Source organism: Heloderma suspectum, chromosome 1 (genome assembly GCF_057233095.1).
Source record: "Heloderma suspectum isolate Gila_16-S chromosome 1, 16-S_ref, whole genome shotgun sequence".
Lineage (NCBI taxonomy): Eukaryota > Metazoa > Chordata > Lepidosauria > Squamata > Helodermatidae > Heloderma > Heloderma suspectum.
The window spans coordinates 388,808,607-388,821,617 of NC_139458.1; the positions used below are offsets into that span (position 1 = coordinate 388,808,607).

At 41.5% G+C, this 13,011-nt stretch overlaps 1 protein-coding gene across 3 annotated transcripts in view; it reads left to right on the top strand.

Annotated features, from left to right (window-relative positions):
- CLIP4 (CAP-Gly domain containing linker protein family member 4) overlaps nt 1-13,011 on the top strand; it is a 47,878-nt gene that overhangs the window by 13,660 nt on the left and 21,207 nt on the right. For all 3 annotated transcript variants that reach the window (XM_084828608.1, XM_084828607.1, XM_084828609.1), the window contains exons 3-9: nt 354-493; nt 1,008-1,101; nt 2,870-3,031; nt 7,468-7,586; nt 8,050-8,286; nt 11,984-12,119; nt 12,786-12,923. In XM_084828608.1, the coding sequence (XP_084684734.1) occupies nt 354-493; nt 1,008-1,101; nt 2,870-3,031; nt 7,468-7,586; nt 8,050-8,286; nt 11,984-12,119; nt 12,786-12,923 (1,026 nt within the window). The remainder of the gene's footprint in view (nt 1-353; nt 494-1,007; nt 1,102-2,869; nt 3,032-7,467; nt 7,587-8,049; nt 8,287-11,983; nt 12,120-12,785; nt 12,924-13,011) is intronic.

A 13,011-nucleotide genomic window follows, 5' to 3' on the forward strand; every position in this document is an offset into this window, starting at 1 on the left:
TGTGGGTAGAGCAGCTTGAGGAGGGCAATGTAGGAGGGAAGATACATGGAACTCTGCACAATGGTAGTTTGGTCCATAGTTTTTATGAATAGTGATTCCAATTTTTCTGCTCTGTAGAACAGTTACATATACTGACATGAGGGTTGCCCCTCCCCATATTCTTTACATTTTGCATTTTCATTGAACATCAGTTAACCTACAGTGTTTGCCACAAAGTCAGAAAATTCATAACTGTTTGTTTTTATAACATCTGTATGTCATGTTCATGAATGTTTTGGGAGTGGGTTTCTCCCCACCCCCAAGTCACTGAAACTCTTTTTAGAGAATAAATTACTTTTTCTTTACTCCCATAGAGTTCTCCTTTTTTGATCCCAATGATGCAGCATGCCAGGAAATTCTTTTCAGCCCAAAAACGTCTGTGTCTGAACTATTTGCTATCTTAAGGCAGTGGGTCCCCCAAGTTCAACAGAACATTGATATCATTGGGAATGAGGTGAGGAATATATTGAGATTTCCTGAGAGTGTATAAAGGTTTTTCTTTTTTGATTTTGTGTTCTAACTTGGTGTACTGAACTACCAATTCTTCTTTTATCTGAGAGCTAATGCTATCAAAAGTATTATTGCCTCTGCTTTCTTATGGGCTAGAAATGTAACTTTTGTTAAAATAAAAATGTAGATTGTTGGAATTCTAGTAAGAGCTGGTGAACTCCATAAAAAGTGCACTGGGGGCTACATGCCATTCTAAGCTTACATGTACCTGGAGTTTAAGGAAAATATGGTAGTGATGGAGGAATAAAGGCATTGAATTGGTGGAGTGTACATCGATAATGGCAATGTCTCTCCATTGATATGAAGTGTATGACAAGATTGCTCTGGTAATAAACTAAAATGGAATTTGTTGCTAGGCGTCATTGTGAAACCAATTACCTTTATGTGCCTGAAAGTAGTAAGACTTGTTAAATAACTGGATCAGATTCCTACTTGGTCTTGTTCTGTCATTTCTGAAGATCATCAAGAGAGGCTGCAGTGTGAATGACAGAGATGGCTTGACTGACATGACTCTCTTGCATTACACATGCAAGTCAGGGGCTCACGGTATTGGTAAGTGAAGAAATCAGTGATCTTCAGTGGCCATTGTCTTTGTGGCACCAGGAGTAGTTGTCCTTCTCCACCTTTTCCCCCGGTTGTTCTGGCCCAATCTCTAGATTTTTGGTTGAAGCTGCATCCATGTGGCTCTCCATGCAGAAAAGAGCTGCCACTGCTGCTTCTAGAGACTGGTCTGTGGGAATATTGGGTTGTATCTAGGATCGGCCTTTGGTTGATGGAAGGGCTCCACTCACATAAGGTGCCTTCACCCCAATCAGCTGGGTCCCCCAACTATCTGCAGGATTTTCAGGGGGCTAGAGGGGCTGCCATGAGGAGGAGGGGGCAAGGAAGTCTGCTTCTGCCAGCCCAGTTGCACAAAATAGGATAGTTTTCCCCAGTTGATAAAAAGTTATTAAGGAATATGTCTGCCTTGTTTCTCCCACTGCTAACACTTCATCTCTGGAGATGTTTGAGCATCTGTAAGACCACCCCACCCTTCCTTACGATAGGAGCTAGAGGTCTTGTGTGTGCTTACTTCGCTTTTGTCAGGTGCCATGGAACTCAGTTGACTATTTGTGGTCTTTTCCTACTAAGTCTTCTAAAGGGAGTTGCCAGCCACAAAGATGAAACCATCAAGTTTCCACTTCCAGTTTTTTTTGTATGGCTTTGTTTTGTGACATCCTACATGTCACTTTGTGATAAGCACCTTTCTCTAGCAGCAGTTTAAAATGGAGTATAAACCCAACAACATGGTATTGATTAAAAGGAAATTAAAATAATGATAAATAGAACCACATGGCAGAACATGACACAGATAGATGCTTTCTAAAATAATTCGATACTTAAAAAGGAAGGCTTTTAATTCCAAGAACGGATAGGCAACTTGTGTCCCTCCAGATATCTTGGCCTGTAGCTCCCATCAGTCCTATCCAGCATAGCCAGTAGCAAAGGATTATGGAAGCTGTAGGCTGAAGCACCTGGAGGGCCACAAGCTCCCCCCGCCCGCTAGCATTTGTGTGCCTTTATATACATCTGAGAGCTTTGATTTATGATCCACTTGGGTCAGAGCATCGCCTTTAAGTTGTCTTACTCCTATTCATGTCAACAGACATATCTATATCAACACAACTGTTCTGGCCAGACATGCTTTGACATTGCACCACAGATTATGTGACCCACTGTGCCATGGTTGTGCATTGGCCCTCTGCCACCGTGAGCTGGAACAATGATACCTAGTTACAGACCAATATTGTTACTGATTTGGTTGCTGTTCAAGCATCTGTGCAAGGGAGGGAATGGTGTAAGTTGTGAGTAAACGTATGACACATCATTGCTGTTGTAAGAGGTACAAAGGATCTTGCAGCCCCTTCTCATGCTTCTGCTGTATTCAAACAGAGGGGCAAATCAAGGCCTAATTTAGCTTAAATCAAAGCATTTAGAGCTGCTTGCCATGTTATGAAAATCCTATAGGGAAGGCGTTTCCCTGGAGAAACTAAAGCGAAACCCACACGTATTTTTGTGTGTTTGTGTGCTGCAATTACATGTAGAGAGTATTATGAAGCGTATTTGCACTGGAGTTTTTCCATGGTGTTCAAAGGCAATAGCTGGCTGACTAGCTTCTTGTAAAGAAACTCTTGCTAGGAATGCCTTGGCTTTGTCGTTGTTGCTGTAAAGATGCCAACATTTTTTGGTCATGGTACTTGATTATCTAATGTGTCACTGTAGCCTATTAAACACTCACAAAATCAGATACAAAATGCCTTAAAAAAAATCTACTTTGCAGGGGATGTGGAGACTGCAGCCAAATTTGCCTCCCAACTTATTGACTTGGGTGCAGATATCAATTTGAGGAGCCGTTGGACAAATATGAATGCTTTGCACTATGCTGCCTACTTTGATGTTCCAGAGCTCATTACTGTCATTTTGAAAAATGCAAAGCCAAAAGGTAAATCTTGCCAAATGTAATAGCAATAGATGTTGTATTTCTTACCCTTGTCAACCTACTTGCATCACAAAGAGCTGTTTCCTATGTTGCTTTTGGGTATGAAGACAACTGAAAAATTGGACAAAGATGCACATCTTAAGGCAGAACTAGATGTTGTGTTAACATAGTGAAGCTGCCAAAATTGGCAGTGCCATGTCAAGTTTGCCTCCTGCCCATTTGTGCTCTGTAGTGAATCTTAGCTGTATCATGATGTCTTCATACTGTAGATTTTCCCCACTCCTGCTCTACATCATTGGCTGCTACTGGGGATTGGGGGGCAGGGAGATGGCAAACATGGCACATCTAGTTTTCCCCTTTGCAATCTCCAGATAGCTAGATGGATGTTTACCATCCATGTGTTCATCTGAACATGCTCAAGCGCTTAAGATGTGTGTCTTTGTACCATTCAAAATGGCATATTTTGAATCTTATGAAGGGACACATCTTACACTAAGTATGTGGGAAGCAATATCAAAAGTGATATTTTTGTTCCAACCAGTACACAGAAAATGTACAACCTTTCTCTAATCTAGATGTTCGTATCCCTTTTTAGATTTTTTTCTCATTTCTGATTTTTGTACTTCCATATTATTAACATGCCAGGTCAATGACCAGCATGTACTTATATGTTACAGTTTTAGACCGCCCAATAAGCGAAGTTCTCTGGGCAGTATACAGATAAATTAAAAACAGAAAATGCAAGATAATAAAATAATCACAGTAAAACAGCACATAATAAAACTAGCAGCAGGGATAAAAATAATGCATTCAATACAGAATTCCTACAAGTAAATGTATATTTTCACATAGCTATTGATACTATACTATATTAAAATACTTATACGTTATCTTTTCAGATTACAAACTGTAGCATGTGATCTTCATTAATGCTAATCTTTTCAGCTGTCACTTTGAATGGGGTAATGCACTGAATCAGTCTGTTGGAAGCTATTCTTAATCATCTTTTATTTCACTAAAGAATAAATATGAGAGAGCTGAAGACTTTATAAATTGTTAATGGGATGGATGGAAAAATTTGAGAGGAGAGATGAAACACACATTTGGGGTTGATTCTCCTTCTAGAACGCTGGTTATGTAATGCAAGAGCAGAGAAACAATGGCAAACTTGTTTTAGTTGCCTGTTTCCTGACTTTTTGATCCCTCTTATAGGAAAAGCACTGGAGCTGGAAAATATAGCTAATCCATTCAGTAGGAAATATTGTAGCACTTCTGTCTGCTGGGTTTTTATTACCCTTTAGAGCAAGCACTATTTGTTTGGAAGTAGATTCTTCAGAGAAGATTTCAAGCTGGAGCTACATATTATGCACAACATGAGCATGTTGTAGTGTGTTCATTTCCTCTTAGATCATCACACCTCCAGGAATGGCTAAAGTAACCAGGAGTCAAAGCTTAGTATTCCTGGCTTGTTGCACTCCGTGAGTAAGGATTGCAAACCAGGGTTCTTGGTTTATGATTCCTGACTTGTTTGGGAGCAACAGGCCAGGAGCCCCCATTTAGATGACATACTAAGTTTTGATTCCTGGTTAGTTTAGCCACTCCCACTGGTGGGAGGAGCCAAACAGGAGTGATTAGGGACTCATCCAGAGAATGATTCTCTAGAATTGTGTGCAAATGTAGTTCTTGCCTGAATGTTAATGAATACGTCTCTTCATTGGAAATGGTATCATCTGACCTGGGAGGCATGTTAGAATGAGTGCCAGTTGCTCTATTTTTATGCCTATACTTGAAAACTTTGCAAGTGTTAACATAGTTGCCATGTCCAATGTCTTATTTAAAGTTTTCGGGTCTTCTAACGAGAAACCTTAACATTCATATTACTATCATTTCTTCATCTCAGAAGACATTATAACAAGGTTTGAGAGCCCCTGTGTCCTGCTATTTTACTTATTTATTACATTTCTCTACCGCTCATTAGCCAAAGTTCTCTGCACGGTTCACAAGACAAAACTTAAAACTATAAAACATAACATCATAGTAAAACATAAAAAGTTTAAATCAGGATACAACCAAAGTAAAAACCAAGATTATTTAGTGTTCACCACTGAAAATGGTCTTTAGACATAGCTCTATCTTGAGTCCTCCAAGCCTGGCTATGCAGGAAGATCATTGGCCAAGTGGGGATTTGAATCTGGATCTCCCTGTTTCTAACCAGGTGTTTACAATGCTGACGAATTAGCCTCGGGGTCTCCAACGTGGTGCTTGTGGTCTTTCCAAGCAAGTTCCCAGAGATAATTCTCCACCCACACTGCTCTTGATCCAGGGACTACAGTTATTTGCCTGCTTCTCTGCTTGCAGGGTATAGTGTTTTATGTTGTCAGCCTCTTGCAGCTCAGTTCCCCTGTTTTGAGGGCTGGGGGTGTAAGGAGGATGCCATCTCTAGGCATTCCCAGCTCTCTCCCCTCACCCTCACTCAGCTGGTGGTTAGAACCCCTTTTCCCCCCTCTGGAAACAGATGAACTGGATTCTTCAGAGGCTGACAGTGTGAATCAACTATGTGGTGGCAGTTGCACAGTTCAGGAGCACTCCCCATGAGTTCTGGCTGCTGGATAGCCTCCCTTTAGCACTCTTTTATGCTGTTTGGTAAGACTCATCTGCAATACAGCCTCTTTTTGCATGCAGAGACCATTGCCTCAGTCAGGACAACTGTTGAAAGAGTGGGCAAACGGATCACTTTGCTCCGATCAGCAGTTAGAAATCATGCTGTGGTTACATATAATTCCCAGCCATTAGGATCTGCAGTAACATGTTCTGTTCTCTCTGGTGCAAGACAGATTTGCCTACAAATTCTTGGGTGTATACTCCCTTGGGTGTACACTCCCTTTTCAGGAAAGGGCGGGGTTTACGTAACATTGAAAGAGAAATATGCTTGATTGACTCCCAGAAGACTAAAACTCTCAACTAGGGAAAATGAGATCTGGAAGAAGTTGCAACAGTCTGTTTGATATTGGCTCATGGCATTCATGTTAATACTTCCAGGGGTTTTATCTACAAACGGAATGTAGTTACGTTTGTGCAGCAACATCTCTCTCTCTCTCTCTTTCTGCTAATTAATCTGCTAGAGTGCAGTTGTCAAGACTGAAGCTGATCTTGCCCAGAAAGTTAGGGTGTTCACAGACAGAGGTTTGCGGGTGCCAGCCACACTGAATCAAATATGCAGGGAGTCTGTCGTTCTCCAGAACACCTAGATTCCCCCCCCCCCCACACACACACTATTTGCTTTCACAATTGCTTGCAATCTGAAATGCAGGTTGTAGATTTGGGAACTGACATTTGGGTATGTTGATCCTTGAGTTTCTTCACCATATGCCCAAGGTTTGTTCTTTCAGTGTAGGCTAACATTTTATTATACAGAGGTGTCTGGAATTTGGCATGGGGTGGAAGCAAAATAAACTGCTCACCCACACTGGAAAATTGGGACTTCAGTATGTAACAAAGCAATCCTATAGTCCTGTCCATATGTCTAGATTCAGCCCACACATTGTCATCCCACATTTCAGCCTGCTTTCAGGGTCAACTGAACTGGTGTTAAGAAAGAAAAGGTCTGGAAAGGATTGAGATACACTTTTTTTTTTTTTTAAAGAAAAGATGTTTGATTTTCACAGTAGTGAATCTAAATATCATGTAACTTAAATTAGTTTGTCTTGTTATAAAACCTAATGTTTGGTTGGCACAACTGACTCTTTGTGGTACTTATAAACTACTGAGATATTAATTAGATCCTAGGTTTTGAAGGCACATAGTACAGCAACCTTGTGGAAGTGAAGGCCAAACTTGATGTGGCGCTAACTGCATGAATGCAATTAACTTGCATGGTTTTAAAATGGAAAATAGCAGCTGCCAGGGACCCTGAACAGAATCAGGTCTGCAGGGAATGGGGAGGGAATGTTTAACCATTCTCCCCTTCCCTGCCCTCCTGCCATAGTCCTGATGAAAATCCTACCTACAGCTGCTATTTAGGCTTCCGGATGCAAATAACTGCTTGGAAGGGATTTTTGTTGGGACCATGGTGGGGGGGGGGATTAAACTCTTCCTCTGCGTTCCTGATGCTGTTTAGGGTCCCCCGCAGCTGCTATTTGGCATTTCAAAAACACGCATGTTAATTTCATTCACATCTAGTTTAGCTAGAAGCAGCTCTCAGCTTGGTCTGTGCCTGAATGGGAGACTGCATGAACCATATGTACTCTGCCTTGACTTCTAAGATGGAAAAAACACAGGATAGAATTGTATATTATACCACTACTACTGCTACTGTGGCTAATAATTGTGTTTACCATTAACATTTGGATCATGGATAAAAACAACATATGGTACCAATCTATAATGTTCAGAAACTGATGCATGTTCATCCTCATAATGTACCTGATGCTTAATTGTAGATGTGGATGCCACCTGCAGTGACTTTGATTTCGGAACAGCCTTGCATATTGCTGCTTTCAACTTGTGTACAGGAGCTGTAAAGCGTTTATTGGAGCATGGAGCCAATCCTGCCTTTAGGGTGAGGTTTTGATTCACAACCTTTTTTGGTTTATCTGACTGTATTTGAATGACTTTTTGTTTACAGCAGTTGTCCACAAATGTTCCTGAAAGTTGGATATTTGAAAAGTAATATCTGAAATGAGTCAGGAAAATAACTGGGTGTATGTATTAGGCTTGTACATATATTAGCCTGTCTTTAGGCACAGCTGGGAAAACAATTTAAATTCCTAGATGCCAGTACACTGAATTTTTAGGACCTGCATAAACAGTTGCCTCTGAATTTTTAAAATTATTTGAAAAAATCAATTGCATCTGTTTTTTTTTAAATTACCCTTGCTCTAGGCATATAGCTAGAACACTATTTAAACCTTGGTTGTTATTATTAACCAGTTATCAATGTGCTATAGCTGTGCTTTGAATTGTGTCAATACTGCACCTGAATTCACTCCCTTCCTGCTTTATTTGTTGTTGTTGTTCTGCAGAATGACAAAGGGCAGACACCAGCAGATGTGGTTCCTGACCCAGTAGACATGCCGCTGGAGATGGCAGATGCAGCTGCAAGTGCCAAAGAAATCAAGCAGATGCTCTTAGATGCAGTACCTCTGTCTTGTGACATTTCCAAGGCCATGCTTCCAAACTATGATAATGTCACTGGCAAAGCCATGCTTGAATCCCTTGGCTTAAAGCTGGGAGATCGAGTTGTCATTGCAGGACAGAAGGTACGTTGAATAAACTGTGCAGAAGGAAAGCTGACTGGATTCAAAAGGCCTCCGGGCTTGATGTGTAGAGCCAGCCATTGGATTGAGGTGGGCTGTCCCAGTCTCAAGATGGTTGTATGCCTGATGAGGCTGTTAAATGTAGCTCCCATCTGTGTTGCTGCTGCTGCTTCCTCATTTATTTATTAATTAAATGTATTTCCTTCCTTTCCACCAAAAAATGGCAATCAAGTCCATTGAGTTCTAGTAGTATGAGGAAGAACCTAGTTAGCAGTACCAGCCTAGTATGTACCCATAAGAGGAAACTTGCTAAAGTTTAGGTCTTGCAGAATTGTGTAATAAGAAAGGAGACTTCAAGTACTCTATTCCCAACCTCTGGATGTTTTAACTTAAGGGACTTATTGAGCTTGTGGGTACATCGTCCTGATTATATTTTGGCCGACCATTATTGCTCTTCATGGTTGCATGTCTTAGAATTCAGTCATATTTTTGAACACTTATTGTTCCTGATGGCAGAAAGATTCACAGTAATTCTGTGCAAATTGGATTTTTAGGTGATAATGAATCCTACTTTTGCTCTGCAATGTAATAAAGTATGAAGCCATTTCCACAGCTACCCATGCAAGCAGGAAATAAAACCTCTATGCAAAGCTGTATGCTTTCAATATGAATCCTCTCCATGTATACTTGGGGGGTGGGGAGGAAAGCCAGTAGTGGACAGTAAAGTCTGCACATGATTCTGCAAATGTTTCTCAGCCATTTACTGTCATGAGCCAGAGGAGATTAGTTTTTGAAGGGGCATCTGTAACTCTGCATCTCTTGGATAAGCCATATATAAAAGTCACACAGGCCTTGCCAGCACAAGCAATATGCAGCTGTTGTCCGTCCTAAAACTTACCCTCAAAACATGCTATCAGAGTGACTTACTGGGGCTTCCCAGAAGTTGGATTCTTCCCTTGTTGTTCATATAAAGCTGCAATGCATTTTGTATTCCAAATTCAATTTTGCAAACTGTAGGGATTCATCACTGTGTTATTGCTAGTACAAAGTTCCTGAAATTCACCGTTAATAACTAATTCTCGAATATGTGAATTTACAATTGTGATTTGTTGATTACCTTTAAAATGGGACTCAAATATACTTTGGATAACGAAAATCTATGCCAACAGGTAGTTCCACTGCGGAGCTACCTATTGGTCTTGTGCCAGAATCAATCTTTTAGAAGAATTCTGCATGTCATTATTTCTCTGGTTGCTACTTCCAGAAACTGGTAAAAGGTAGATTAATTCTTATCCTTTAATAATTTACTCTTTTCAGGCTGCAGTGCATCTACCTTTTGGGGGTAAAGTGGCAAAGACACTAAGGGCACAACCTTATGCATGTTTAGACAGAATGAAGGCCTACAACTCTCACCTTTTCCCAGCCACCATTGCACTTTAAAAAAATTAGGGAGAATTGTATCAAAGCTACAGTCTTTTTTCAGAAAATTGTAATGTCTCTGCTAATGATTTGCAAGTACACTTATGCAGTGCTCTTTATAGTTTATGCCATTTTGTTTTAAAAGCTAATAAGTGCTCTGAAACTGCTGATTAGTATGTTTAAATTTCCACAAGCATGTTTAATTTTGCAGGAATGCTGCATTTTGATAATCTGATTAGAATTTCTGTTTTTAAACATTATAAGCAGACAAAGGATAGCTCCTTTAGAGTTCTGACTGAAACCCGGGGGGGGGGGGGATTCACCTCCCCACTAACATCGGAACTACCAGCCTCCCCTGTCATGTATTCACATTATTCCAATCGAGGAAAAAAGCGTTCCAAGTGTAGAATTTGTTTATGCTCATGGTTCTGCTCCATGCCAGCGCAAAAAGGCGGCTACAGAAGGGGGAGAAGCCTAGATCCAGCACTGAGGATTATGTATGCAGTATTCATGCACCACACATATGCATCTTTCAAGGTGTAATCGGCACTGGCCAGAAGTGATCACCTATTAGAACAGCCTTCCCCACCTATTAGAACAGCCTTTCCCAACCACATCCAGATGTGTTGGGACTACAACTTCCAGCATCCCCATGCTGGCTGGGGGATGCTGGGAGTTGTAGACCAACATACCTGGACAGCACCAAGTTGTATTAGGAAGTAAACTGGCCAGGCACCCTTTTCTCTCTTCACTGCCATCTAACTGATAGCAGTGTCAGCTTTGACAGAGCTCATAAAAGTCTGAAGCAGGCAGAGGGTGCTGCAGTGGGTACAGAGCCCTCTACTAGGCTTGCAATCCTGGGCTGAGGCCAGTATATGTAACTATATTATGCTCCAGTGCCCTTCCCTGATGCAATTAGACAAGGGTCGATAATGGTCTTCTTCAAGGAGATCTCTACTATGATCTATTTGAAGGAGATCTTTATAACTACTACTCAGTAAGGTACTTTTTTATATATGTTTGACAAGAACATATATAAAAAATGGAAGGAAAGACAGGACAGTTATCTGGAGAAGAGACAACTGGGAGGTGGGGAGACGACATAACAGCAGACTTCAAATACCCAAATAGATGTCACAAAGAAGAGACTTGTAATGGCCTCAGAGGAAGCAGAGAACTAAATTTAATTGTCTTAAGTTTCAGGAGGGTAGATTTTGGTTGAACATTAGAAAAAAACATCTTGATGATAAGTGCAGTTAATGGAACCAATGGGCAGAAGCCGCTGCTGTTTCCCTTCTGCCCTGCCAATTCCTTTCTGCAAGTGGTGGATCCCACCGATTCAGCTGCACAAGTGGGACCCACTGCTTATGCAAGAGAGATTTGTCACTTCCTAGAGGAAGCCCTACAGTGAGTGGAAACGCTCGTTTCTGGAAGGAGGCAGGTCGGTGGAGCTCCCTTGTAAGCTCCGCCAATCTGCCTCCTTCCAGAAACGAGTATTTCTGCTCATTTGAGGTTGCCCTGGAAGTGCTAAATTGATGTTGCACAAGTAGTGGGGGCTGCTTGTGCAATGGAATTGGCAGGGTGTTAGAGAATCGGCTGGTGCGTAAGCGCCCCCTTGGATTCTGCCCATTTACTTAGATGGGTGGATGGACCCTCCTTCTACAAACAGAGGCTGGACAGCCATCTTGGGGGGATGCCCTAGCTCTAGATTTCCTATATCAAGCATAGTGTAGGACTAGATGGCCTACAAGACCCTTCAGACTCTGACTGATCCTGAGTGAAACCTGGAGCAGATTCTCTGTCCTACCGGCATTGGCGCTATCAGCCTCCACTGCACCAGGGGTAGGCAACCTAGTGCTTGTGGGCACCAGTGTGCCCTTAGACACTTTTCTTGGCATCCGCCAAGGTGCCCTACCTCTCCCACTTTAATTTTTTTATGCTAGCACATTTTCTTACTGGCAGCTGGGATTGATGTGGTATATTTTTCTGTGGATTCTGAAAACTGTGCATTCAGAGGAGTTATTCAGTGTCTTGGGGCTCAGACCCCACCTCTGCCTTGCACTCAGGCTTTTGGGCAGGTTACTTGTCCTTTGCCACACTTTAATGGCAGCCATGTTGTGGTAGCGCCCAGGATAGTTTCTCAACTTGCCAAATGTGCCCATGGGCCCCAAAAGTTGCCTGTCCTTGGAATACATGAATTCAGTCATTACATTCAATGTCCTTTTTTTTCAGTTTTAAAAATAACCCACTACAAAATTCTCCCCCCCTCCCCTTTCTTCAGGTTGGCACATTACGATTTTGTGGCACAACTGAGTTTGCCAGTGGACAGTGGGCCGGCATAGAACTGGATGAATCTGAAGGCAAAAACAATGGGACTGTTGGAAGGGTGCAGTACTTCAAGTGTGCACCAAAACATGGTATGGCATTTCATTTTAGATGCACTGCCTTGCAAACACTTTCATAAGCTGCCTTTTGACTTAGTCACATATCTGTCATACTCAGCACATTGGACTTTCTCTCATAAAATCACGGTTTTAAAATCATGAAATTCATGGTTCCTAAGTAGCTCTCCACCTAAGCCCTTAAGTAGGTATCAGGAGCGTCTTCTCCTTGCGTGCTGAATAGGTTGCATTGTAATTTAGACTGACATTTCCTATTGGTATCACTAGTAGGAAAGTGAGCAGTGTGCTATGTATCCCTCTTACCTGTGGTATCCGTGAAGTCAATTATGTTTATATTACACAAGAATGATGGTTGATGGCTATGTTTAGGAAGGCTGGAAGTGATGGCAAAATGTCTGGGGGACCCTAATGAGGCCAATTCTCCTTGCAGTCAAAGGGCTGTGTGTGTGAAAGCTTAAACCTTCAAATCTGTAGTGTGCTTCATCTTCTAGCCATAAAAGGGAAGCACATGGAGCCGTATTGTAAGGATAAGAATTACATTAAAGGCCAAGTGCAAAGCTATCAAGTATTCAGCATTCCTCTAAATAACTGAACAGTCATAAATATTTTAGTAGGGTGATTGAGGAATAGCTGAGCTCTGCAATTAATAGCCTTTACTCTCTTGTGTCTCTTCTCTACCAGGTATCTTTGCACCTCTCTCTAAAATAAATAAAGCTTCTGAACACAAAAAGAATGCAAGAGCTTCCTCCTCACGACCTTTACCTACGGTCAAGTCCAAGAAAATTGACGTAACACATGTAACTTCCAAAGTTAATTCTGGTAAGCATTGCAGTCCTTAGTTTTTTATTTTGAAGCCAAAGGGAACATTAGCTATTTTCTACCTCAAATCATAATCCATCGTTTGTAG